The sequence below is a fragment of the Eublepharis macularius genome, chromosome 14 (genome assembly GCF_028583425.1).
Source record: "Eublepharis macularius isolate TG4126 chromosome 14, MPM_Emac_v1.0, whole genome shotgun sequence".
NCBI lineage: Eukaryota > Metazoa > Chordata > Lepidosauria > Squamata > Eublepharidae > Eublepharis > Eublepharis macularius.
Window position 1 is genome coordinate 46991885 of NC_072803.1, and position 25658 is coordinate 47017542.

Sequence of the window (25658 nt, forward strand, 5' to 3'; positions counted from 1 at the left end):
TCATGGATATGTTTGTTGTTTGAATGTGACTGATTTTGTCCACAATAAATGTGGTATAAGGTATATGGTTATACAGTATGGAAAGTTCAGTGTTACAAAGTTAACTGTATATCTGAATATGGTGCTGTATGAGACTCTTTTTGTCCAAGTAATTTTTTTTACTACAGAATTTGTTTTCTATTTAACATTTATTTTTTTTCTACCTCTCAGGTGGCAACAGCTATGTACTAAGGTAACATAGGGTTCAGCAGTTTGGAGTGCGCTTTCTCTCTCACTCTTATAATATTATAAACGAAACATTTATGTTGTTAAAGCAGTAAAATAAGTTTAGATTTGATGATAAAGTAAGCATTGCAAATATATCATCCCCCCAACATTTGGGGGATAGGAGTGGGAAAAAGATTAAAATTCTTTTTAAAAAAATCTTCTTTTCATGTGTTCAAAAATATATGGAAATTTTAAATCTACAGTGATACCACCCTTTTCTTTTAAAATTTTTTTTATTGAAGCTTTATAAATACTAACATACAATAAGCAATAGTTACAGATAATGATAAAACAAACAAATAACAGTTATGTTTACAGACATATATAAGCAGGTAAATATCATAATTTAGTATACTATCAGTCAAGAAAGCAGAGACCACCTTTCTTGAAAAGAAATTGAATGATGCCAGAATGAGATGTTTTTCCCGCTGGTGGCTCCAAGCCTCTAGAATTCTCTTCTACACCCTCTGTATATTATGTGTGACTGATACCTTGGGTCCTGATTCATATGCTTTGGCAAACTGTAATGTGTGTGAAAACAGAAAAAGACATTTGTGTTTTTGTTTATCTCTTTCAGAAACTTCTGTTCTGAGAAATGCGTTGCAATGCCTCACTTGTGTTTAATCATCCAGACTTAAAACTGGGAAAAAAAAAACATTATGGGTAAGTGAACGTTGCTTACATTTATTATGGGGGAAGGGGACGGAGAATAGAGGAATCTACAGAAGAGTGACAGAATAATAACAGATGGATTTAGAGTATGCCATTGAACTAAAGCTGTCAGTGCTTGATATGCAGTTGCAAGATAAGACTCTTAATAATATATAACTGAATCTCCACAGTGAATGCTTTGCTTAGATCCAGTGGAACCATGGAAAATCTATTTGAATTCCTCTTGCATACCTCTTCATCCATTGCAGAGGTGGTCCTCCATTGGAGCTTTCCAGTGCCTGTAACAAATAGGTCTTAGGTGAATGGAAGTCTTAAGTGCCAGATGAACATGCACCGTGCAGGGGAGGATTGCCTCTGCAACAGATGAAGAGGAATGGAAGTGAAAAGAAGGAGTAGGATCCAAGCCTATGTGATTTTATTCTGTATGTCATAGGAAGAGTGCATAGAAAGAACACCTCAGACAGGGAACTTTCATAATCTGTTGGCTTTCATTACTGTTGCATGGTTCAGACATAGCAGCAAACTCTGCTTTGCCAAACAATGATTTTATGTTGCCTGGGGTACAGATCTGCAAATTTGCTTAATTGCCAAGCTCGTATGCAGCACACTCCAACTGATGATCAAAATCTTCAGTCTAATTCTAGTTAAACCTAACTTTTGAATATAAGTGTCTTCACTAATGAGGGTTGTTTGTATCCCAATAAGTGGAATTCTTGATTATGGTTTAGTACTGATTAAAAATCCCACAGTTCCATCATAAGCACAGTTACTAAGATAGAAACAAACCTCAATTAGTGAAGGTGTCTTCCATTTGCGTATCAAAACCAGTGGGACTCAGACTTCTATCTTTAATCTTGGAATGCTGTCTGGGGCGGGGAGGGGGGGGAGAGTGAGGGAGGGGGCATGATACCAGTTTGGCAATGAAATAGATTAAAAGCCATCATTTAAATTAAGAGCAAGTATTGGGTCCAGTAGCACTTTAAATATGAGTATGAACTTTTGAGTGTCAAACCTTCCTTTGTCAGATATTTAAATTAAGAGTTTTTAGATGTAGTTCCAGAATTTTTGTTACACAATCACTAGATGGCACTGTTGAACAAGAAATTATGGTAAATACCTGCTTTTTTGACCTTGGTAGTAGGCCTCACTGGAAAATGTCTGAAGCCAAAACAGTTGTTGGGAGTTGTTGAATTATTTGAATGATTTATAAATATTTTATTAGTTTTTCTTTTTGTGTGTCTAGTATTCCATTTATACTAGGAAACAATAATTTGAATATTCTATGCAAGTATAGTAAAGTGTGTAGTAAAGATTGAAAAACCTGTTTGACATTGGGTACTGAATCAGAAATATTTTTAGCATGTGTTAAACGGCATATGAGGGCTATATATTTAGTTCTTAATCATTATATTTTATTTTTAGTGTGATTCTTAAAATACTGATGAACAGGCTGAATAGAGTCCGGCTCTAATCAGCTGTACTGAAATAAAATTCTCTGTCTGTCCACTTTTTGAGTAATTTTCTGTAGGTATTTTGAATGCTAGTAATTGCTCTAAACATAGTAGAAGGGTGTAGCTTATGCAAGTGAAACAACTTTCTAAATTCAGTGTGTTCCTAGATTTACATGGCTGATGGGAATGGGAGGGGGAATGGCTGCTTTGTGTTTAAGTACAAACTCACAAAAAGAATTCATAGCCATTTCAGGCAGAGGCTACTTTGCTTTTATGTTTCTCATGCTATTTACAAGGATGTGTTTGTGCACACATGTGTTAATTATGATTTAATTGAGCCTGGAAAGATATTTATAGGAACCAGCATCAGATATGTAGACTTCCAGGTAATAATGTCCATGGGAGTTTTGCAGCCCTTGATTCTATGTTGCACTATAATAGCCTTGCGATTTTGTATGGTGAATGGAGAATTCAGTTTCCTTTAGTTCTCTGTATCCAGAAGCAGAGAAGGCATTTTTGTGAGCACAATTATTTTTATTGAACTCTGGAGTCATTGTGCTGTTTAGTTCTTCGCAAACTAAAGCAGAATATCAAACAATATAGTTAGCACAAGTTACATAACAGCAGTCACATATAAAGCTTGTATTTCTTCATGTTTTATATAGAAAGCATCTAAAGTAACATAACACAGTAAAGTTGGTGTAATGCCTGCACAGGCTGTTTAGAAATGGTTCAGAATACAGCCGTCAGAGTTTTGTTTGAGGCAGACTGCCTGGAGCGTATAACTCCACTTTTATAACAAATTCATTGGGTCTAATTTTTTCCAGGCCCAAGTTAAAGGGATGATTTTCATCCTTAAAGCCCTGAAGCAGTTTGGGGCCTGACTAATATAAAGGCACTTTCTCCTTTATGAACCTATTAATAATTTCCTTAGCAGATTTGCTGTGGGTGCCATTGCAGTATGAAGCTGCGGTGACTGGTTATATAGGACAGGACCTTCTCTGCAGTGGCATTAGGATTTTGAAACTCATTTTCTAAAAAAGTTCGGGTTTTTTCCCAGTTGGTGTTTAGGTTCAAGCTAAGCCACTTCTCACTCCCAAGAAGCAGGTAACATGTTGAACTCTATTTCCTCCTATTGGGTCAGTAGGCAGGCTCATGGCCCCTCAGGTCAAGGAAGGGTAAGGAAAAGAACCTGCAATCCATGCCATGCCTACACCTTTTCTTCCTTTTGCTCCTCTACTTATAGTAGATGGCTCAAAAAGGCAGGAAACAGTGCGAGTGGAACAGCCTTTCCTCCTTGATTCTGAGCTGCAGGATGCTCAGTTGGCTTAATGTAGCAATATAGAGGCCTTCTGGCCCACCAAGGAAGTCAGAAAGCAGAAGTATCTGTTAAACCTCTTATTTTGAATCCAGACACTAATGTGGGTGTCTTCCCTGTCTGGATATGAGGTGTCAGTTCCAGTGTTGGATAAAGAGCATGGTGAATGTTGAAATACTGGAGCAGGAATATTTTTCTAATCCAAGGCTTGACAAATCCCAGGTGCCAGGTCACCATGATGCCTAAAAATTTCATTGTGGCTCCTAATAATGATTTCATTGTAGTGTCTCTCAGTTATCCTGAGAAGTACAAACAACATTTCACACCAAAATGTTTTGCTGTATGTTAAAGAAGTACATGTGCATCAAGTTCCTTGTCATTGCTTGTTTATATGTTTGTCATTCTTCTGTGCAGTCCCATATTGGGATTGCGCACACGTAGGCCAGCCATGGAGAGATTTTCCTAGCTGTCCGAGATTTGAGGCACAGCCTCCAGACTTAGCGGAAGGAGGGGATGGGAGGCAGCCGGGAGACAGCTACTCAGTTGCCCCAACAGACACCCAGGTCCTGATTGGGCTGGCTACAGAGGGAGAAAAAGAAGCACCCAAGCTACAGAGAGTAAGAAGGGGCAGGTGGAAGCCAGCTAGCCCCACCCTCCGGTAAGAGGCTAAGAGCCCAGGCAGGGAGAGTGAGGACAACCAGGAGGAGACCAGACAAGAGGAAGAAGCCACAGGAGACAGGGACAGCCGGCCATCAGCCAGCCAAACAGCAACCTTACCAGCAGGGGAAGAAAGGCAGCAGAGGCAGCACAGGGCCATGCCCCAACCTGCAAGCAGGGTGGAAGGGAATAGCAAGGGCCAGGTGAGGCTGGGAGCAAGGCAGCCTCAGGTGGGACTGCCTGAGGCAATCAGCAAAGAGAGCCCGGCAGCCAGCAAAGGAGGCACAGGTGTGGCTGGCCAGAGCAGCCAGCAGAGCAACACCAGTTGTGGCTGCCTAGGGCAGCCTTGGCCGTGGCTAGAGTGCTGAAGGGGTGTGTGGCTGGCAGGTGGAGCTAGAAATGGGTGAAGGGATATAAGGAATGGGGTGGATTGTGTAGGAGTGGTGGTAGAGAGGTGGAGAGTGGTGAAGGAGTGGAGAGTTTAGGGTATGCGAGCAGAGAGGGGAGGGGAGGAGGAGGAGGGTTCGTGGCAAGAAGCAGAAGTGGAAGGGAACTTGACAGGTTGAGCAGGCCTGCAAGTGGTAGAGAGGGGCCTGCGAGTGATAGAGAGGGTGATGTATACTTCCCCTCTTTCCACAGAGCTGGAACCTGTGCTGTCCCTATCTATGCCTGGGAGCCATAGTTCAGGCCCACCGGCACCCTGCACAGCCGCGTCCATGCCGAAGCCTGACACTAGCTATTAAAATCTTTAATGAGGATGCTCAGCCTCCACTGCACAGGTGCAGTGTTTTTCCTGCTGAAAACATGGGTAGAGAGGCAGAGCACTCAGTTCTTTTTTCACTGCTGACTAGAGAGGTTTATCCTAACATATTCCTTTCTTTGTCTTCTACATCGATTATTCTTACTATGTCTCAGAAATTGCTGTTTAAAAAATGCTCCCACTGTGGAACAAAAATAACTCAAACAGATGAACATGACCTCTGTTTACTTTGTCTCAGTGAGACTAATAACATGTCTGAGTGTAGACACTGTCAAAAGTTCACTTCCAAAGCTAGGTCTGACAGAGCTTAAAGGTTGCTTGGCTTTTAAAGCAACCTTGTGGGAGAAAGTTGTCAGGCTCAGATAACCCGGCAGCAAAGCTATCTGCCGTGAAAGAGCCTTCAACTCTTATTGAACCGTCTACCTCAGTACCAGAAAGATGATCTTGGGATCCAGCCAAATGCTGTTCTCTGGTTCCAGCAGTTTGACCAGTTTTTGGATCCAGAGAAAGCTTTTGATAATGTGTCTTGGAAATTCTTGATGAAAACATGACAGAATATGAACTGTGGGACTGAGTTTTTAAATTGAATGTAAAGCATCTGTATTGATTAGGGGTGTGCGCTTTGGGGTCCCGATTTGGAAAAAATGCCCAAATTGGACCCGATCTTTACCGTTTCGGAACACCCAAATCAAAGCTTCCCGAAGCGATTCAGGTCTCTTTGGGAAGCTTTGGAGCCCTTTAAACTTCATCTGGCCCACAGGCCAGCTAAAGATTAAAGGGCCTCCTGGGCATGCTGGGGGGGGGAGTTTAAAGGGGAAAACGCTCCCCATGCCATTTGCAAATGGCACAGGGAGCCTTCTACCCTTTTAAGTTCTCCCCCCTCCCTCCAGCCTGCTGGAGAGGAGAAGAGCTTAAAGGGCAGAAGGCTCTGTGCCCCATTGGCAAATGAGGTGCAGAGCCTTCTGCCCTTTAAGCTCTTCCCCCGTGCCTCCAGCCAGCTGGAGAGGGGAAGAGCTTAAAGGGCAGAAGGCTCCGCACCCCGTTGGCAAACAAGGTGCGGAGCCTTCTGCACGTTAAGCATTTCTCCCCGTGCCTCCAGCCAGCTGGAGAGGGGAAGAGCTTTTTTTTTTAATAGATTTTTATTGATTTTCTGATATAGGAGTAGGGGGACAAGGGGGAGATAGGAAGGGAATATCCAATATATATATCATAGAGTTTGCTTGAGTTAGAATTCTACTTATCTAAATCTTTTCATCATAACCTTTCAACAAACATTTAACTGTGGTTATTAATAATACATTACAATAGTGTCTTCATATAGTTACTACATTCAAGTCGCTATATTTGTTTTTTATCCAATCATAAAATGGTGTCCATGGGGCCACAAAATCTTCTTCTAATTGTCCTTTCATTAGTGAAGTTAATTTGTCCATCTCTGCATTTTCCATTATCTTCGCTATCAGTTCTTCTTCTCGGGGTATTGCTCTTTTCCAAAAGGATGCTAATAGAGTTCTTGCTGCTGTTACTCCATGAATTATAAAATATTTCTGGTCTTTTCCAAATTTTTCTGGTACACAATTTAACAACAATATCTCAGGTTTAAAAGGAATTGTACATTGTAAAATTTGTTGTAACAGATTATGCACCATTATCTAGAATTTGTGGGCTTCTTTACATATCCACCACATATCATAAAATGTTCCTGTGTGTTTCACACATTTCCAACACTTATTTGACATATTTTTATACATTTTAGCTAGTCTATCTGGTGTCAGATACCATCTGCAAAACATCTTATATAGGTTTTCTTTAAATGCAACTGATTTAGTTATTTTAATATTAACCTTCCATATCTTATTCCATTGCATCAGATCTAAGTTATATCCTAGGTTTTGTGACCATTTCATTTTATATTCTTCCACCCCCTCATTTTTCTTCTCCATTTGCATTAAAAACACATACATCTTTTTTTATCAGTTTCTCATCAGAATTACGTTGGATTGGTGGTTGATATGCTCATTTTATCCACAGGGCTATTGGAAGATGTAGAGTATTTTGTTAGTCTGGTGTTTTTCAGGACTGGGGCATGGTTTCCAGTTCTGAAAAACACCAGACTAACAAAATACTCTACATCTTCCAGTAGCCCTGCAGATAAGATTAGCATATTGTATGTTATAAATTGTATGTTGTTACACTGCCCTGAGCCCATCCGACGGGGTGGGTGGTCTAGAAATGTAATAAATAAATAAATATCAACCACCAATCCATATGCAAAAGAACTTCCTCGGATACAGTGAGGCTTCCCCCTATTAGCATGACGAAACCTGGGAAATTTTTACAGGATAACTCAGCCCAAACCCAACTTCCTGAGTAGATATAAATTACCTGCTAACATCTTCTCCACACATTGGCCCTGAGAGATCTCTGTCTTTTGGTGCTACACCTCTGAAGATGCCAGTCACAGCTGCTGGCGAAACGTCAGGAACTACAATGCCAAGACCACGGCCATACAACCTGGAAAATCTACAACAACTAACATTCTCCGGCCGTGAAAGCCTTCGACAATATATCTAAGTTTCTGTTTATTTTTTGTGAGGCATCTGGAGTTGAACTCTTTCTTTGAAATAATCTGCTGAGATGTAGGGAAAGTTATTTTTGTTATTTAATGATTGGTGTATGCATTTGAGCTCCACTGATGCTTCCTTGTATTGTACAGTGTTGTTGGCTTCCTTTTCACTGAAAGCCATAACTTAAAACTGGACACAATACAACATTGCATGGGATTTTCTTTTTTTTGCACGAAAACATTACTTGAGCCTTAGTGCACCAAAAATGCAATAAGGAGGTAGACATATATGCAAGAGTATTTAATGCGCCTGATATAAAAACCATGTTGTTTTAGTTATTCCACTTTGCTGACTAATTTACAAGGTCAGTTTAATATACAGAGATATCTGTTGCAAAACCATTGTGTTAAAATAAGGCCTACTTCTGTCTAGAGTCAAAATAAACAGTGTTGTAATAAAATGTATACTGTTTTCAACAGGAATGATGAGAACATTAAATTTATTTTTATGTTAACACATAGGTGTTTAGGTAGGCGCATGGTGGACAGACAGCATGAAAATGAAGAAAATCAGTTTCTCCCTCTGAGACGGAGGACATCTTGGGTGATTCCCACCGTCCCATCAGGGAGGCAGGAACTATTTTTCTCCCTCTTCCTGTCTGGCATGTTGGACACCCTCTCGTCAGTTCTGTTTCTTCCTCCAGGGAGAGCAGTCAAGTAGCAGACTAGCTCTGCTACTTTCTTATTAGAACTTCACTTTCACTTTCACTTTCTCATTTCTACTCCTTTTCCTCTAATTTTACCTTTCTTTTGTCTTTCAAATTCTGTTGACTTAAACTTTCATAGTTCCTCCTATCTTCTTGCTGTCCTCTCCTGTCTCTTCCTACTCTCCCTGTCTGACTAAGATGATCATTCATGACAGACATTTGGGGCAGCCGCCTACAAGATGGACACCAGGGATTCTGAGGACAGCTTTCTAGACGCCAGACAAATGCTCCCTAGTATTCTCATTGAACGCTATGGGGATTGATGATTCTGGTGCCGACATGCCTCCCGGCTTGTATGTGCTCCCGGCAGTGAGTTGGCACCAACATGTTTCCATGGCTTGTTCAGTCTCCCGACTATAGGTTTGCCTTAGAGCTACAGAAGAGCTTCAGACAGCCCATCCCACTGAGCGGGAGCCAGAAGCAGCTACGTGGTCCTGCTCTGCAGCTGGAGTTGGCGTGTTACCTCAGCCCAGGCTTTTGATGGGAAAAGACACCAAGAATCTCCTCAGCTCTGGTGCCACAGTGAATGCGTCCATGCCAACCTCCTGGCTGGAGATTCCTCAGCAGGCTATTTCCCTTCGGATCTAGCCCTGAGCTGTCTCCCAAGATCCCTCAGACCGGACTCGCAAGCAGTCCCTATGAGAGGCCAACTACTCTTTACCATCAAACCTGGGTCAACATGCTGGCAGACGTCTGGACCTTAGAAATAGTCTCACAAGGCTATTCCATACAATTTGAAAGCTACCCACCAGAATGTTTTGTCATCTCTCCCATATGCAAAATCTTAACCCAAAAGGTAATCCAACATCTGGGCATTCAAGCAGTGGAGCATGTTCCCCACAACGAACGAGGACGGGGAGGGGTATACTCAAATCTTCTTCGCAGTCCCTAAAAAGAATGGGGACTGAAGGGCATTATTAAACCTCAGGTTTTTGAACAAGTCTATCAAATTGCATCACTTCTGAATGGAGACTGCTCAGTTGCAGAGGCCATTCAACCAGAAGAATATATGACATCTACAGATCTCATGGAGGCATACCTCCATGTACCAATTCTGACTGCCCAGCAACAATACCTAAGATTTTGCAAAAAAAAAAAAATCAATTGGCAGTTCTGAACCATCCCTTTTGGCCTGTCCACCGTGTCAAGAGTGTTCACAAAGCTCATGATCAACCCCATCATATGTCTCAGAGAGAGAGGTATTCATGTTCACTTGTACCCAGACAATCTCCTCATCAGATCAAGCTCAAAAGAAAAATCTCACCATGACACTCAGTTCACCATTTAGTTCCTACAAAGCTGGAACACTTGGGTATGATCATAATCACCAAAAGAGAGTGAGTCTATCCCTTACCAAAGAAAAAGTCAGGAAGACCAAACAGCTGGCTGAGACTGTCATCAGAGTGCAAAGTCACTTCTCATGACACTACCCAGACTGATGAGTTTTCTAGTGGCAAACAACAATGCGATACCTTGGGGTCATCTACATACAAGACCTTTCTTATTAACAACAGATCATGGAGAAGGTAGATCTTCCCATTCAGGTACCACTTCAGATCAAAACCAATCTGAACTACAGACCATTCGCAGATACCTAACAATATGATTTACACGATCTTAACATCTTTTTGACTTGCATATGTCTGCTATCATCAAATATTATTTGACACAGATGTTTACTGTTTTCATCTGTGCCGATTACTAACTTAATGCTGTACTCTATTGGTGTTGTCACATATTATGTTACGGTTACTGTGTTAGATTGTTTTGTTTGGTTAAATTAAAAATAGAAAATAAAGTTATTTAAAAAACAACAATCTGAACCCAAGTCACCAATCCAATGCAAAGCAAAAGATTCATGACCCCTTAAAATATATACAGATGCATGCATTACAGGTTAGGCATGTCTTCCTATCAATGTCTTGGAAATGTTAGCGATTTGTCTGGCCCTGTTCCAGTTCAGACATCAGATAGTGAACTCACACATCCTCATCTGTATGGAGAAGGTCACAGACAAGACACATATAAACAAGCAGGGGGATCCAAGACCTTGAGGCAGCACAAGGAGGTGCCAAGGATACTCGCCGCCTCCCAAGGATACTTAGCCTCGATCAGAACTGAACACATCAAAGGCATATCTGACGTCCAAGCAGACTGACTGAGCAGGTAGACCATTCAACAAGGGAATAGTCCCTTAAGAAAGATCTCATCCAATGGATAAGATCACACTTCGCAACACCTCTCATGGACCTATTTGCATCCCAACACAACCATCAATTACCAGGGTACATGACAAGGTTTGTTCCACCTACAAGCAGATGCCCTGATATTGCTGTGGGAATAGTCCCTTAAGAAAGATCTCATCCAGAGACATGTGACCTGGGGGCATGGTTGCCTGAAGCTTCCCCGGCAGGGGAGAGGCAACACAGTGTTGATTAGTGACTGGAGACGCTCTCCAGTTAATAAATCACTCTGGATAAAGAGAGATCTTTAATCTACATGGGCTCCGTCTGGTACCCTTACTGAAAGTTTTACTGCGCAGATTTTAATCTGGGCGGTGACTGGAAGTTTGGGATTGCCTGGAGAAGTGGAAATTTCCATCGACTCCTGGCTACTGTTGGATTCAAAGGCAATCAACCCTCAAGTTGATTGATCTTCTGATCAATCTGATCATCTTCTGTTTACTTTAAAGAACTAATTAGCTCTACAATGCAATTATTCAGTGAGTGTTGAGAGGATAAACTGCTTTCCTGGATGTTTTTTTTCTTCTTCTTTCTTTGGAATTGAGTGGTGGAGGTATATTGCTGGCAGGCAGCCTTTGAAGTGTATATGAAAAGGAAAGTTTTTAACGAACTAAAGAGAATCCAAAAGCTCTGTTTGTCTCAGTAATTTGTGAACTGAAATTTGGGGAAAGTATATTTGCCGTATTTTCTGGACTGATTAAAACTTCCGTACTTGAAGCTAAGGCTGATTTTATGACCTTGAAAACTTTCTGAAATGTAAACAAATGAAAACAAAAGGAAAACAAGCACCATCTGAAGTGAAAGTATTTGATATTTGGACAAAACAGTTTAACTAAAGTTCTTACAGAGCCATCTAGTGGAGCAATGTTGCAAGGCATGAGAAAATGTTCAATTGAAATTTCCTCATACACAAATCTAATGCAATTTTTTTTGACCGATTAAGTGATAAACTAGATTCTCTTGAGAAGAAAATGGAAGATAATTTTACAAAATTCAAAATGGACTTAACTGAGCAAATTAAAAATATTGAAAGTTTTGTCAAGAAAATCTCTGAGGAAGTAAAAGAGCTGAACAATCAGGTGCAGATTTTGGACTGTAAAACAGCAGTGCTGGATAAAGAGTTTGAGAAGCACGAAGACAACTTAGCTTTACTGGAACTAAGGGGAAAAGAATATGTGCTCCATCTGAGAGGCATGGAGGAGACACGAGATGAATATGTTCGTTACAGGGTGGTAGAAGCCCTGGCAGAACTTATGCAGTGGGACATCCCAAAAGTAGAGATGGAACTAGATAAAGTATATAGAATTCCCACTAGGTACAGAATAAACTCCCAAAGGACATCATGGTGCATTTTGTCAGAAAGTCGATAAAAAATCAAATTTTACAACACTGTAGGAAGAAATTGACCATTCAAGAAGTTCCAGTCATTGTGTTAAAGGATATACCACTCAGAATTTTGAGGAAACGCAAGGACTATGTCTTTATAACTGAAAAGCTGAAACAGAAAAAAATTCAATTTAGATGGGATAAGCTGGAAGGAGTGATTTTTACCTTTAAACAACAGAGATTTAGGCTGAATTCGATTCCAAAGGCAAGAGAATTTATGGAAAGATACAAGAAAGGCCTAGAAGAATCTCTGGAAGATTCAAAACAACTTGTACCGGATCAGAAAGAACAAGATGATATGGACTCTGACAATAACTAAAATTTCAAGCATGGATTGCAGATGTATAACATGGAATATAAATGGAGTGAATGCCCCTCAAAAAAGATGGGAAATATTTCATTATTTGAAAAAGTTGAGAGTTGGTATCATCTGCTTACAAGAAACTCATATCAGGAAAAAAGATATCAAATATTTAATTACAAAATTTGGGGGGAGGGATTTGTCTCTGCAGGTAACAAAAAGAAAAATGGGGTGGTATTGTATTTAAAGCCTGTATTGAAACCAGAACTTGTTATTTCTGATAACCAGGGTAGATTTGTGGGTGTTGAGGTTACACTGAATGGGAGTAAAATCTTGATGGTGGGAATCTATGTACCAAATGAGGAGAAGAGGAGGTTTTACAAATACCTTTGGGAAAAATTGGCTGATCTGCCTTATGAAAGTTATTGGTTGATGGGTGGTTGGAAGGTTGTTGTTTCTCCACAAATAGATAGATGCTCTGATAAAAATATAAAAGACACTCAGGGTAAATTACCAAAGGTTTGTTTTGACATGTTTGATAATATGGGTCTGGTTGATGTTTAGAGACAAAAAAATGGTGACTCAAGACAATATATATTCTACTCAGACACAAATCTTTATCACGTATAGATATGGTCTGGGTGTCGAAAAATTTGGTGACCAAAATAACTAAAGTAGCAATATTACCAAAGTCTTTCTCAGACCATAACCCTGTAAGAGTAAATTATAGGACCAAATCTAATACATTCAGGTGGCAATTAAATGAATCTTTATTACATAATGAGGCAATTGTTGATGACTGTAAAAAAAAGGCTGAAAGAATTTTTTGAATTAAATTTGAACAAGAGTACAGATTTGAGAATGGTTTGGGATGCAAGCAAAGCATTTATAAGAAGCCATTTTATATGCCATAATTCAGAATTAAAGAGAAAGGGGCAGGAAAAAATGCAGGGTATTTTGCAAGAAATTAAGAAAAAGGAGGAAGTTTTAAGTAGACGTGGGCACGAACGGAAAAAAACGAACCAGGAGGTTTGAGGTTCGTACAGTTTCGGGAACCACAAACTTTCAAGAACTTCCCCCGGTTTCCAAACTGGTTTGTGTGGTTCATGAAAATTCACTTCTGGGGCAGCAAAAGGTCTGCAAAATAGGGGTGTGAGCTTCCAGTTTCCCCCCTTTAAACACCAGCCACTTTTCGGCTGATGAGAGGGGAATTCCCAGCGGCTGAAAAAAGCTGCCAGCTGTTCTGCTTCCCATGTTTGCAGAAGTTTGCTTATTCCCTGCTGGCTTTAAAAGCCAAGAAAGGGCTAAATGGCTGGTTTTCCCTTCCTCCTTTGGGGTATGCACACACACACCTTTTTTTTCAAAGGCAAGAAAGTGTAGCAATGTTGTAATGTTGTTGCATTGCAACATTGTAACATTACTGTACTTTCCTCCTGGCTTTAAAAGCCAGGAAAGGATTAAATAGCTGCTTTTCCTTCTCTCCGAGGCATGTTTCAGGCTTTGCAAAGAGAAAAAAAAAGTGTTTTGCACAGCACTTTGGAAACAAAGTGGCAGGGAAGCTGCTGCATTATGCCTCTGCATGTCTAACGTGGATGAAGGAATGGATGCTTTTGAGAAATGAGAGGCTGTTGACATTGAAAGGTTATGACTGAGATTTGGATGGCATGCCTATTTGTGGTATGACAAAGTAAAGGTCAATGCAGACTTCAAAAAGCATTATATTAGTAGAGCTATTTTGAGAATTTGGAATAAATACATATTGAGACTAACACAGAAGATACCACTTTGGCTTTCAACACAGGAAACGTTCTACAGAAAGGAGATGACTTTCAAACAGGAATGGTTGGTTTATGGAAATTTAATAGAATTTTCACAAAATTGCAAACTGAAGACAAGGGAGGAGTTAGTAGCTAAGGGTCATAATAAATGTCAGTGGTTTGCATATGCTCAGCTTTTAGAAAGATTTAAATTCGAATAAAAAACTGTGGAGCTTTGAGCAGGAAAAGAAAGTTTGAAAAAGAGCTTTGTTCAAATGATGAACATGTTATTTCCAAAATGTACAAGTTGTTACTGAAATTTGAAAGAAGAATATGTGAAAGACTGTATGGTAAAATGGATTAAAAATATTGGGTATAATATAATGATGGACCAATGGGAAAATATGTGGGTAAAGGGGCTTAAATTTACCTTGAGTGTTAGACTTAAAGAAAATTTTTAATGATGTATCAGTGTTATATGTCTCGTGATAGATTAGCCAAAATGAGTAAAGGTATGTCAAATAAGTGTTGGAAATGTGGGAAACAAAAAGGAACATTTTATCATCTCTGGTGGACTTGCTGTAAAGCTAAAAAATTTTGGACCCAGATTTGTATGGTAATACAAAAAATACTAAAGATTACTGAGGTGGGCATAAACCGAGAAAAAAAGAACCATGTAGTTTGTGGTTCATCCAGTTTCACGAACCAGGAACCATGAACTTGCCCCAGTTCGTGAACTGGTTCATGGTTCTTGAAGTTTAAATGCCCCTTTCTGTGCTGCTACAAAGCAGCATGGAAAGGGGCATTTCACCCTCTCCGGCTTGGATCAGCTGCTTGTCAGGGAGATCCCCGACAAGCAGCTGATCAGGGGGTTTAAACGCCCCTTTCGGTGCTGTTTCACAGCAGCCGTGGCAGCAGTGGCAGAAGGCCTGCTCCAGCCTTCAAGGTAAGTGTGGTTGGGGAAAGGGGGCTCAGGGGGGAGGTGGGAATCTCTCTTTGGTATGCTCGGAATCATTTTGAAGCATACCAAAGTGATTTCCAAAACCTGAACCCGAAATGGCTTGCCGCTTCGGGTTTTGGGTTATTCTGGGTTATTTGGGTTATTCTAGATCATTTTCCCACTTCGGGAAAACCGAATCATTTCCCTGCTGTACAACCCTGGTGACAATGGGTAGGGAAGAAAAATCTGATTCTTATGGTCTATGTGTAAATATATGATAAATATGATAGTAATAACATTCAATTTGTATACTGCCCTTCAGGACAACTTAACGCCCACTCAGAGCAGTTTACAAAGTATGTTATTATTCCCACAACAATCACCCTGTGAGGTGGGTGGGACTGAGAGAGGTCTGGAAGAGCTGTGATTGACCTAAAGTCACCCAGATGGCTTCAAGTGGAAGAGTGGGGAATCAAACCTGGTTCTCCAGATTAGAGTTCCACCGCACTTAACCACTACACCAAACCACTAGACTAGTAATATTGTCATACTCATTAAAATGTGCTCTCTTGTTACTCAGTTACTTTATGACACAGATTACAGTTTGGACAGACCGAAGATGACATGTTTATTTGTGAAAAGTTTAGATAGCTTCATCCCTCAGTGTCTTTCATAATAAGTTCCACAAAGAATTCAATAACAGATTTGTTGGAAGCAAGCAAGTTCAAGTAAAAAGGATCTGGGCATTAACTGGAGGAAGCCCAATGGGAAGGATACTTGGAGTGCATTGGAAAGGATATTTGTCACACTCTTGGTACCTTTGTTTATGGTCATTTGAAGTACTGGCCAATGAGTTGCCATTCATAAATCATTGGCATTTGTCAGTGGCTAGACTGGATGGATTATGAACAAATGCTGTTTGATTGATGTGTTTTCTGCAGTGCCTGAAAGCAAGTGAGATGCTGTATTATCAGAGGTCTGGAATTTTCAGTACTGGTGTTCCCAATGAACTATTGTTTGTGAGTTCTGAGCTGTATTATGAACTGACTGAACTTTCTGAACAGGCTTCAAAGGCAGCCTTGTGTAGAATCTATAGTAACAGATTCTCGATGTGAACAGAACATGGAGACTATGGGCAGACCTTGTCAAGTGTGTAGGAAGAGAGGAAAAAGTATATTTAGCAATTATGTATATTTGTAATTATGTAGGACTCAAACTGTATAGTTTAATAGGTCAGTCACTAGTGTATTTACTCAAAAGGAAGAGCATCCTGATTGTAATAGTACCCTCTTAAAAACGTTATGCATAAAAAAAATATTATTTGACATAATTGTAATGTCTATGCAAATATATATTTTTGTGGCATATCGGGGGCGGAAACTAGCTTTGCATTTGAACGAATACTGTATATCTAACAGTAAAAACTAGATGACTTCTGAATGGGCAACAAAAGTTGTAAAATGGGGCCATGCCTGGAAAAAATAAGATCCCTACCTACTTGGAAGCCTTTCATGGTATTCAGAAAAATATGACTTTGTAAGTTAACCTAAAGGCTGAAGAAAACCCAGAACAATCTGATGAGGACTGAATATGGTCCAGAAGGGGTAGATTGCTGAGCATCAGTTACAAGGAAAAAATGAAGTGGGCAGGAGGATAAAGCAGCCTGCTCAAATTCCTGAGAGCTGATAGGACTGTGGAGGGGTAAATTGTTGGGGAAGTGGGTGGATTTGCCAGTTATTTTTTCCACCCCCCGTGATTCTGCAGCTTGTATAGCTATATATCTGATTCATAGGCTGTTGAGAAGATTGCAGGTGGGTCTTTGGGAATCTACCACCTTCTAGAGGAGCCAGAGCCCCAAGATCTTTCTGACCATTGCCATGAGAACTTTCAAAGTCGAAAAGTAGCTAATATTATATTACATATGTTAATAAATAGTTTTAGCTATGAAATACTGTTAACGTGGCATTCTGGCAAATTGACATGGTATACTTTGTTAATACTTATTTACTTCATTTCCTCAGTAACGATTTTTCTGTTCCTCATTGGTGGCTTTACTTCAATTTCTTATAAAATGCATTTGCCTTACAGCGATTCTCCATTCATCATGTTGCATTACCAGCGGTGGCTGAGTTGAAGTTTCCTATATCCTAGGGAGAGTATGTATACAAGGAATGGCCTCATGGCCAACGTGACAGTGACCTCCGCCACTCCAGAGGTACTCATCCTATATTTGTTTTTATTTTGTTAGCTACTGTAGCAAACAGAATTTGCAGTTTATTTCAATATTCCTAGTAGTCATTCTGCTAGCAGTTAGTTTTGCTTGTTTAGTGAAGAACCACTGCTTATTTAAAAGTATTAAATTCTTCTGTTTCTGTCATTAACTTGTGATGATATCAGGAGAGGAAGTTCAATTCAAGAGGGATTTGGCTAGACCTTGGAAGATTAGGAATCTTGCACTGGAAATGGGTACACTAGGCATCTTACCAATGGGAATAGATTTTTTTTGAAGTCTAGTTGTCAGTCTGATGTTTTCATGTTGACTGCTGAATGGCTAACAGACCATGGATGACAGAAGGAGTATTAAGCTTCTTTACATTGTGGCTCTGGGGCTCCTTCCTTCTTGCATCTAGGTCTGTGGCATTAGTCCTCTCACCCCAGCTGTATCCCGTATGCCTCCCCTGTCTACTTCTCACTCAGAACTGCCAGCTAAGCACAAGAAAACAGCATGAAGTAACTCTGGATACATCTTTGTTGGATCCCCTCAAAATAAATACAAAACAACTAAAAGCATGAGGAAAATAATCAGTGGATGCAAAAAACAATTGCTTCTGGTAAACAGTATAAGCTGATGGTTGGTGGCTTGCTGGTAGAACCTGGTCTGCAGAAGGCCATTGGTTGGTTCCTCCTGAAATCTCAACCATGGCCGTGTACTGATTAGCCAACTCCTTAACAATGTGTTCTCTGGGAAATATTTTCTGTAATGAATTAACACATCTCAAGGACTTACAAGGTTTAAACCTGGACCCTCAAGACCTGGATAAAAGTATATTTCAGAGTAGATTTCTGAGTTCTTTCAAATAGGCTTTCAGATTTAAAGATGAATGGAGCATTGTATTCTTCTGTTTGACAGAGCAGTTACATAACTGTTCAAAGAGTTACATATACATAATACATTTTCTTTATTTGTCTTTATATCTAACTCTGAACATGTCCCCAGAAAGTGGATCAGAAAAATCCGTGCAGAGCAGCCCTGGACAAACAGGGGGAACTCTCAGACTTGCAGACAAATCGAAAAAGTGAGGGGGAGGGGGTTTGAAATCCCATAAAGCAGGTAATGGCGAAGGAGATCTTGCAAGTTCACAGCACTATGGAGTTGCCTATCAAGCAAGGCACTGCTGCCTGGGTAACTACAGCACAACAGGGAGAAAGCAGCAACTACTGGGTGAGGGAGGTAAAGTGGCGAATGAGGATAGGGGAGAAAGTAGAGAAAAGGCTGGGAAGAAAGAGAAAGTGTGCAGAGGAGATTGAATTTTCTTTCCCTGCAAGTTTTGTAGGTTCTTTGCTTGTATATGTGTAGACTTAATAGATGCATTCACTGCTGGAAAAAATTGTAGAGTGGTCAATAGACTAAACAGAACAATAAATATTTTTCATCCCCAGATCCTAAATCTTTTCTTATATGCGTAAGAGGGCCAGTGCTGCTCTGAATCATTGGAATTGGATGGAATACATGTAGTTCATAAATGGGTAGTGGATGATGAACTTACTCTTCTTTTTTGTTCTTCTGGACTCTCAAACATTTGAAAGTAAAATGGCTCATAAGAATGATACGCCTTTTAGATGAAAACCATGTTAGTAGATGTTTCATTTGTGCAACTTTACCAGGTCGTCCTGTAATTGTAGGGTACTGTTCCTGAAGGAACATGCTATGCAGGGTCCCAAGATCACTGTCCTGTTCTCCAAGCTAGAAATTAGTTTAGAAAATTCTACAGTTGTTTTTACATACTCCAATTGTAGCAAATAAAATTTAATTACTTGCACATGGAAATAATTTACTTCTGACTTTTTCAGACCAAACTATTTTCCACCTATCCATAGGTTGAATAATATCATTTTTTTGTTTTAAAAACAAAGGCATGTTTTATAAAAGTAAAAATGTTTTCTGCAAATATCTGTAATAGCCCTGTATGCATCTCCAGTCTCCTTTTGGCTTGCTGCGTTCAGACTTTAACTCTCTTTCTCTGGTTCACCAGTTTGTGATAGGCACACTGTTTGATGCTCACAGGGAGCTTCTTTGCCTACAGTGATAGTCCTGTTCATTTTAATAGAAAAACCAGATTCACCCATGCATTCCATTTTTGCTTGCAGATCTGCTATGTCTGCTGCATGAGGAGGGCAACTTGGGTGAAAATGTTTGCTGGCTCTCCATATTCTCATTGCTATTTCTTTATATAAATCTGTACATGAGTGATGGGAAGAGAGAGAACTGGTTTGTCATGTGGATTGTTCTAAGAACACAGCCAATTAGGTGGTGACTCTCTAATCCTAAACTTCTCTTTGTAATAATAATTTTAAAAACCTAGCATTTTAACTCATAAGACCGAGGATAGGATGGAGTATGCTTAACTTTAACTCCATTGAGTATGACATGATTCCTGCAAAAATAATATGCTTAATAAACTTTTAAAAAATCCTACCAAGCATTTTAGTGAGCTCTCCTAGTATTAGAAACTGGAAATACTAAATGCTAGGTTATGGGAATTGTCTTTATTGAGCCTTGTTCTCTTCAGGTTTCTATGAATGTTGTACAGAATTACTGGTATTCACATTGGATTTAAACAGGTACCTAAACTAAAAGAATCAACAGCAGAACTGAGCAAGTAAAACAACAAATGAGTTAAGTAATCTAGCATTATTCATGCAGGTTTTGAAAAATAAAGTCACTGTATTGCAAATATTCAAAATGTATAAGAGTGGCAGCTTTGTGGTTAGGATTTCTACCATAACTCCCAAATTGCAAGAACCTACTTACTGGCCTGCTTTTTTTGGCATCTTATATAATCATCTTATTGAGAAGTTACAGTAAATCTGTAATGTCTATTAGAAATGGCCTTACTAAATTTTGGAAGATTGCCTTCTTGCTTTATGCACTAGGCTCAGATTCAGCAGGTCTAAGCCCCACACTCACCCCACCCTGAATCTTCCTTTGCTTTTGGATGACTCACCAGTGACTAGACTACTACTAACCTATATACCAGAAATCTAAAGGAAAGTTTTGAAGTGTACAGATGACTATGTAACATTTAACGTAATAGGGATTGAACAGTAATGATTCCTGTATTTACTGAGTGATAAAGTCAGTTGCCTCATATGCATCTTTTTCTTTTTAGTTTTCTGAAGCCCTTTCACTCAGCTGCTTAAGTTTCTGGTGTTCCCAAGAGCTTAATAATTTTGGACATGTCTGAACCCTCAGGGTAGAATGCATCCATTACTGCAAATCACATGATAAAAAAAATCTTTAAACGAAAAGGTAAATCAAATTTAGAGAGAGAGAACAAATCTCCCCATATTAGTATAAGAAAAAAGTGTACTCCATTTCTTGATGGTGAGAAATCAGAACTTTGACAAACCAAGGCTGATAAAGAATTCCAAAAAGCTGTATTTTTTCATGGAGAACATACAACAAAAAACTCAAGAGAGAAACTCCCAGAACTGTTAGCAGTAGCTCACTAAGAAAGCAAGTATTTAGAACTCCCATGTATGGGATTGTATAGAAAAACCTCAGTGAGATAGATCATATGGAGAAGAGCAAGTCAGTCAGGTTATGAGAATAAGAACATCAAATATGGAGAATAAAACTTGGCTGTATAATACATAATTTTAAATACTCTTAGCAATCTTCTTTAAAAGATTCTTAGGGCAAGCATACCGAACACAGGGTGGCCTTTCCCCTCCTGCCTTACCAGTAGTCTGCAGTTCTGCCCTCACTTATTTTTGCTTTTACACAGGCCTACCTAGTACCTATCCATACTCCCCCTGTCCTCTCATTGCTATGCTTTGCAGTCTGCTTGTCCCAGTCGTTTAAAGCCCGGATAGCTCTGCAAGTAGCATTCTTCTATGGTAGTTACATTTCCCCTAGCCTTAAAGGAAGATGCTGGGGAGAGAGCTGCAGGGCTACCCGAGATATCTTTCTTTTTCTTTTTTTAAAAGACAGGTTAGCTAGGATTGTGGTACTTTGGGGGGGAAATGTAAGAGTGACAATAGGAAGTAGAATTTGCTGCTCATCTTCTCACCTGCCTACCCAGACATTCTGAATCTTCCTAAAAATAGAAGCTATCAAGAGTCACTGCTGTGGAAAAATCATTATTGGGTTCATCTCAAATATTAAATTAGAATCTGTTCTTATACATCGCTACATATCTTTTCTCCTGTGCTAGCCAGTAGTATCATTCTGACCTACACAAGAAAAATCAATTTGAAAATTCTTTGTAAAAATGCGAAGGTCAGGGTTCTAATAAAAGTAAAATGATATATAAGGCCCGGCTTTTATTTGTGGACAAACTTCTAATTGACCCATTGACAAATTTATGTTTACAGAAACCCATTTTTTCCCCATCATAGGGCAGTAGCAGTTCTGACTCACTGGAAGGACGGAGTTCAGATTATGCCCATAAAAGCTATGATGCAGTTGTATTTGATGTATTGAAAGTAACACCAGAGGAGTTTGCAGTAAGTAAAATCACTGGCTTTTAAATTAATTCTTATGATTTCAAATATAGCATGATATAAAAATAAGGTCTAATTCAAATTTCAGTATTAAATTGACTTTCAGCAGGTTGTGGATTTGCTTGAGTATCTAGCTAGGATTTTTTCCTCTTTGCACAATTGTAGCACAGCTGTTACATATTTCAGTGGTGCTTGCCTTTTGCTGCATTCACTTCCATCAACAAGGCCATCAGAAAGAAGACAGAAAGCAGCTAGGGACAATTATACCTGGATTCACATCCTCTGAGAAGCTTCTCCTTCATGAAAATTTTGTTTTGAAGTTTGTCATATCTACGATTTTGATTCCTGTGAGCTTTTAGGAGCCAATTTTTGGATGAAAAAATAGAATACAGTATATTTTTCAATATCTGAATTAGAAAAGTAAAGTAGAGATCTTCAGAAACTTCAGGTATAGGAACCCTACCAGGACGTTGGAGATTCTTGAGTCCCATGGCACTCTTTGATGCCTTTCTGTCTTTATGACAATAGTCTGCTTAATAATCAACTCCTAGTTTGCTCTAGTCTCCTGTTTTTTATAATCGCTTTTAAGATGTGTTTGAGTGATCTGAAAACAAGGATTTAGGCATGGACAATGGACATTTCCACATGGGTTATCTACTAAAGGTTCAATGCTGTTGGGAAGCAGATTTTTTTCCTGCTTCCCAACAGCATTATGGTACATTCATGCATCTCCTGGGGTCCCTCTGACTTTTCTTTAATCTTTCTCAAACCTGCAGCAAAGTCTGGATGCCATGTGGGTGGGAAAATTCAGATTTTCCTGCCCACATGGCATCCATTTTCCACGACACCGTCCCTGCAGTGGCCATTTCTTCCCCCTGACATCAGGAGGCTTTTTATTTTTAAAAAATCAGCATTGGAATATTGTTGTATTGCTATAATGTTACAAGAATATGTGTAACAGGATCTTTGAATTCCTAGTTTTTAATTGTTTTTTTAAAAAATTAAAAGTCTCCAGTTCCTTCCTTTATGGAGATATAAGGGAAAAGGCATCTCTTTGCAACATAAGGGCCTGGTGGAAACTTAGTTTTTTAAAAAATGAAATCTAGGAATTCACAGAATCAGTTACGCATATTTTTAACATATCAATATAATATCAAGTCAGTTGCTGACTTTTTTTAAAAATTGAAAAAAAAACAGTGGTCCAGGAGATGGGGGATCACTTCTGGTGGGGGACTAGAGCAGTGAAACTACAAGGAAACCTGCCATGTGGAAACCTCATTGTAGCAGCACTTTATTGGCAGCCATACCAGTAATAGGAAACTACAAGAGTCTGTCTCCATGTGGAAACTACCAATGTGACTGGTAGAAACTATTTTATTTATGTATTTTTTAAAAAAAAGTTTGTGCTATCTTTATTTTTAACAGGCATTCAAGGTATCTCACAGTAACTACATTAAAAAACCACACACAAGGGGCAAGGCATAGAGTGAACCAACTGCTAGTAGTGCCATCCTAATCACAGTTGCACCTTTTTAGATCTACTGAAATCAGTGGGTATGGAAGGATATAATATTTAGAATGGCACTGTGAAGGTATGATCAAAGACAAAGATAGTCTGCACCCAGCTCCTAAAAACTGATAAAGATAGCAGCAAGCAAACATCTCTTGGGAGGGACTTCACATTGAATAGCACATCCACAAGAAACGTTCTTTTTTGATAGATATCTGACATACCTCTGAAGGTGAAGGAGCCCAAAGAAGGACTATACTTTACATGTGCCGATTTTGACATAGTGAAGGAAGCAGTGGCAGCAAGTTAAACCAGCTGCTTTGCCTTCATTTTACATAAGGTCCATGTGCCAATTATGAGACTAGAAAACTAGACACTAAAAAATGCTCAAAAGAAGACAAGGGTTTCACCTACTCTGAAACAGAGAGAAAAGAACTAGAAACTGGAGGTTGGGAGTGAAAATGGAAAAACACAAATCACCTCCAAATTAAGGAAGGGAAATACTGCTGTCTCCTCTTTAGCTCTTTCAAGATGATATTTTAATGGGTAGATTGGTGAATATTTTAAAATAGGGGCATGTTATATTTCCTTATTTAAATTTACAGGTGATCTTATTGCATTAGAGCATTAATAGTTTAATCATGCATTTCATCATATCAACTTTGGGACTTGTATGCACTGTCAGCATTGAGAAAGACTACATGCTGCACACCTCTCAGAGCCTGGGTGCTTTTTGAATTTTCTGCCTCAAGGCCAAAAATGTATTGGGCTGGTCCTGGACCAAATTTATAATTGTTCTTTAACCTTTTGTTACAGAGTCAGATTACGTTAATGGATATGCCAGTATTTAAAGCTATACAGCCAGAGGTATGTGCCTTACATTAACTGTAAATGCTTTGGGGATATGTTAGAGGATAAAAATGGCCATTTCACCCCGTTTCAGTTCGCTGCCTCTGCTTTCTCATTCTTGCTTTCTCCTCTCAGCCTCTTTCCTCTTCTTCACCTCCAGGTTCACTCCAAATCATGAGGGAAATGTACTACCACAGCTACAAATAAAAACTTCTCCTTTTAGCTCTTGTAGTGGCTAGATGTCTGCCTAGCTCCACCAGTGACACCATGTGGCTCATTTGAGCTATAGGGAGTGCCACAATGGCATTCCTGAACTGAGTAGAGCCAAGAGTGAATTTCTTATGGGCAGGGCTTGGAGAATATCATCAGAAATTTGTAAGTGGGATCCTTAGTGGAGTTTTAAAGGGTAGCTCTGTTAGTCTGTTGCAGCCAAAACATTGGTCTGTTACCCTAAATGGGGGAGTCCCCTTGTGAGTTGGGGAAATTAACATACAAGGAGAAGCAGCGAGAGGGGTTAACTAGCAGGATCTCCACCTATGTATATGGGGATCATTCCTTTAGTGGACTCTCTGAAAAAAAACCATGCAGGTGTTCAACAGGAATGGTTTTTAGTAAAGGGGTAGCAAAAGCAAACACACAGGAAATCACACACAACATACACACTGAGCTAACTAGAAAACAGAGAAGGAAATGGAGAGGAGTACAGGATCAGGTGATATTTTCTAGTCTAGAAGATAGAGGACATCTGTCGCGAGTAGCAGCTGAGCAACCAGCGCTTTGCGGCAAGAAGGAGGAGGCTCAGACATGCTTCCGAGGGTGTGTATAGGGTCCCAAGAACACACATGCACAGCTATGGCCAGGCAGCCTAATTATACTTGGAAACATACTCTGGGTCAGGATCACGTCTTCTTCCCAAAAACAATAGCTTAATGGCTGTCTCTGGATGTGAGACAATAAAATTGGAAAGGTTTGATTAAACCTTCCTAGGTGGAACTATAGATAAAAATGGTGATTGATGACCCACAATTTAGCGGAAGGGAATTGTTTATCAGGTCCCTGATTAACTCTGATTAGGAAGGAGGCAGGAGGGAGAGTGGCAAGATGTGGGTGTTTAATTAAAAACTCCTGGAAGACCTTTTGTCTTTACATCTATGCACATCTCTGGAGTGTGGGGCCGATAGCCAGACTTGCCTCATGACTCACGTTTCAGTAATTTTCCATCCGACCGGAGTTGGGAACTGTTTTTGCCTAGCCAGACAATGAGCCATGTGCTTGGATTGGAGCATGTGTAGAAAAGGCTCATGATATGTTCATATTCATAAGCTTCTTTAATAACGTGAGGGTATGGCTTGACTGCCAACAGGTCTAGTGGCATCTTAAACTCTTACAATTTTATTATGTATAAGATTTCAGGAGCTAGAATCCATTTTGTTCGATGCATAAAATATAACGCTTACAGTGCCATCCTAAGCAGAGTTATACCCTTCC

The 25658-nt window shown here is 39.7% G+C and overlaps 1 protein-coding gene across 4 annotated transcripts in view; it reads left to right on the top strand.

The window, feature by feature from the left end:
• Positions 1-25658, top strand: part of RALGPS1 (Ral GEF with PH domain and SH3 binding motif 1) — a 283344-nt gene that overhangs the window by 29877 nt on the left and 227809 nt on the right. For all 4 annotated transcript variants that reach the window (XM_054997350.1, XM_054997352.1, XM_054997353.1 and 1 more), the window contains exons 2-5: positions 845-930; positions 17174-17300; positions 21707-21814; positions 24138-24188. In XM_054997350.1, the coding sequence (XP_054853325.1) occupies positions 17244-17300; positions 21707-21814; positions 24138-24188 (216 nt within the window). In that variant the 5' untranslated portion in view covers positions 845-930; positions 17174-17243. The remainder of the gene's footprint in view (positions 1-844; positions 931-17173; positions 17301-21706; positions 21815-24137; positions 24189-25658) is intronic.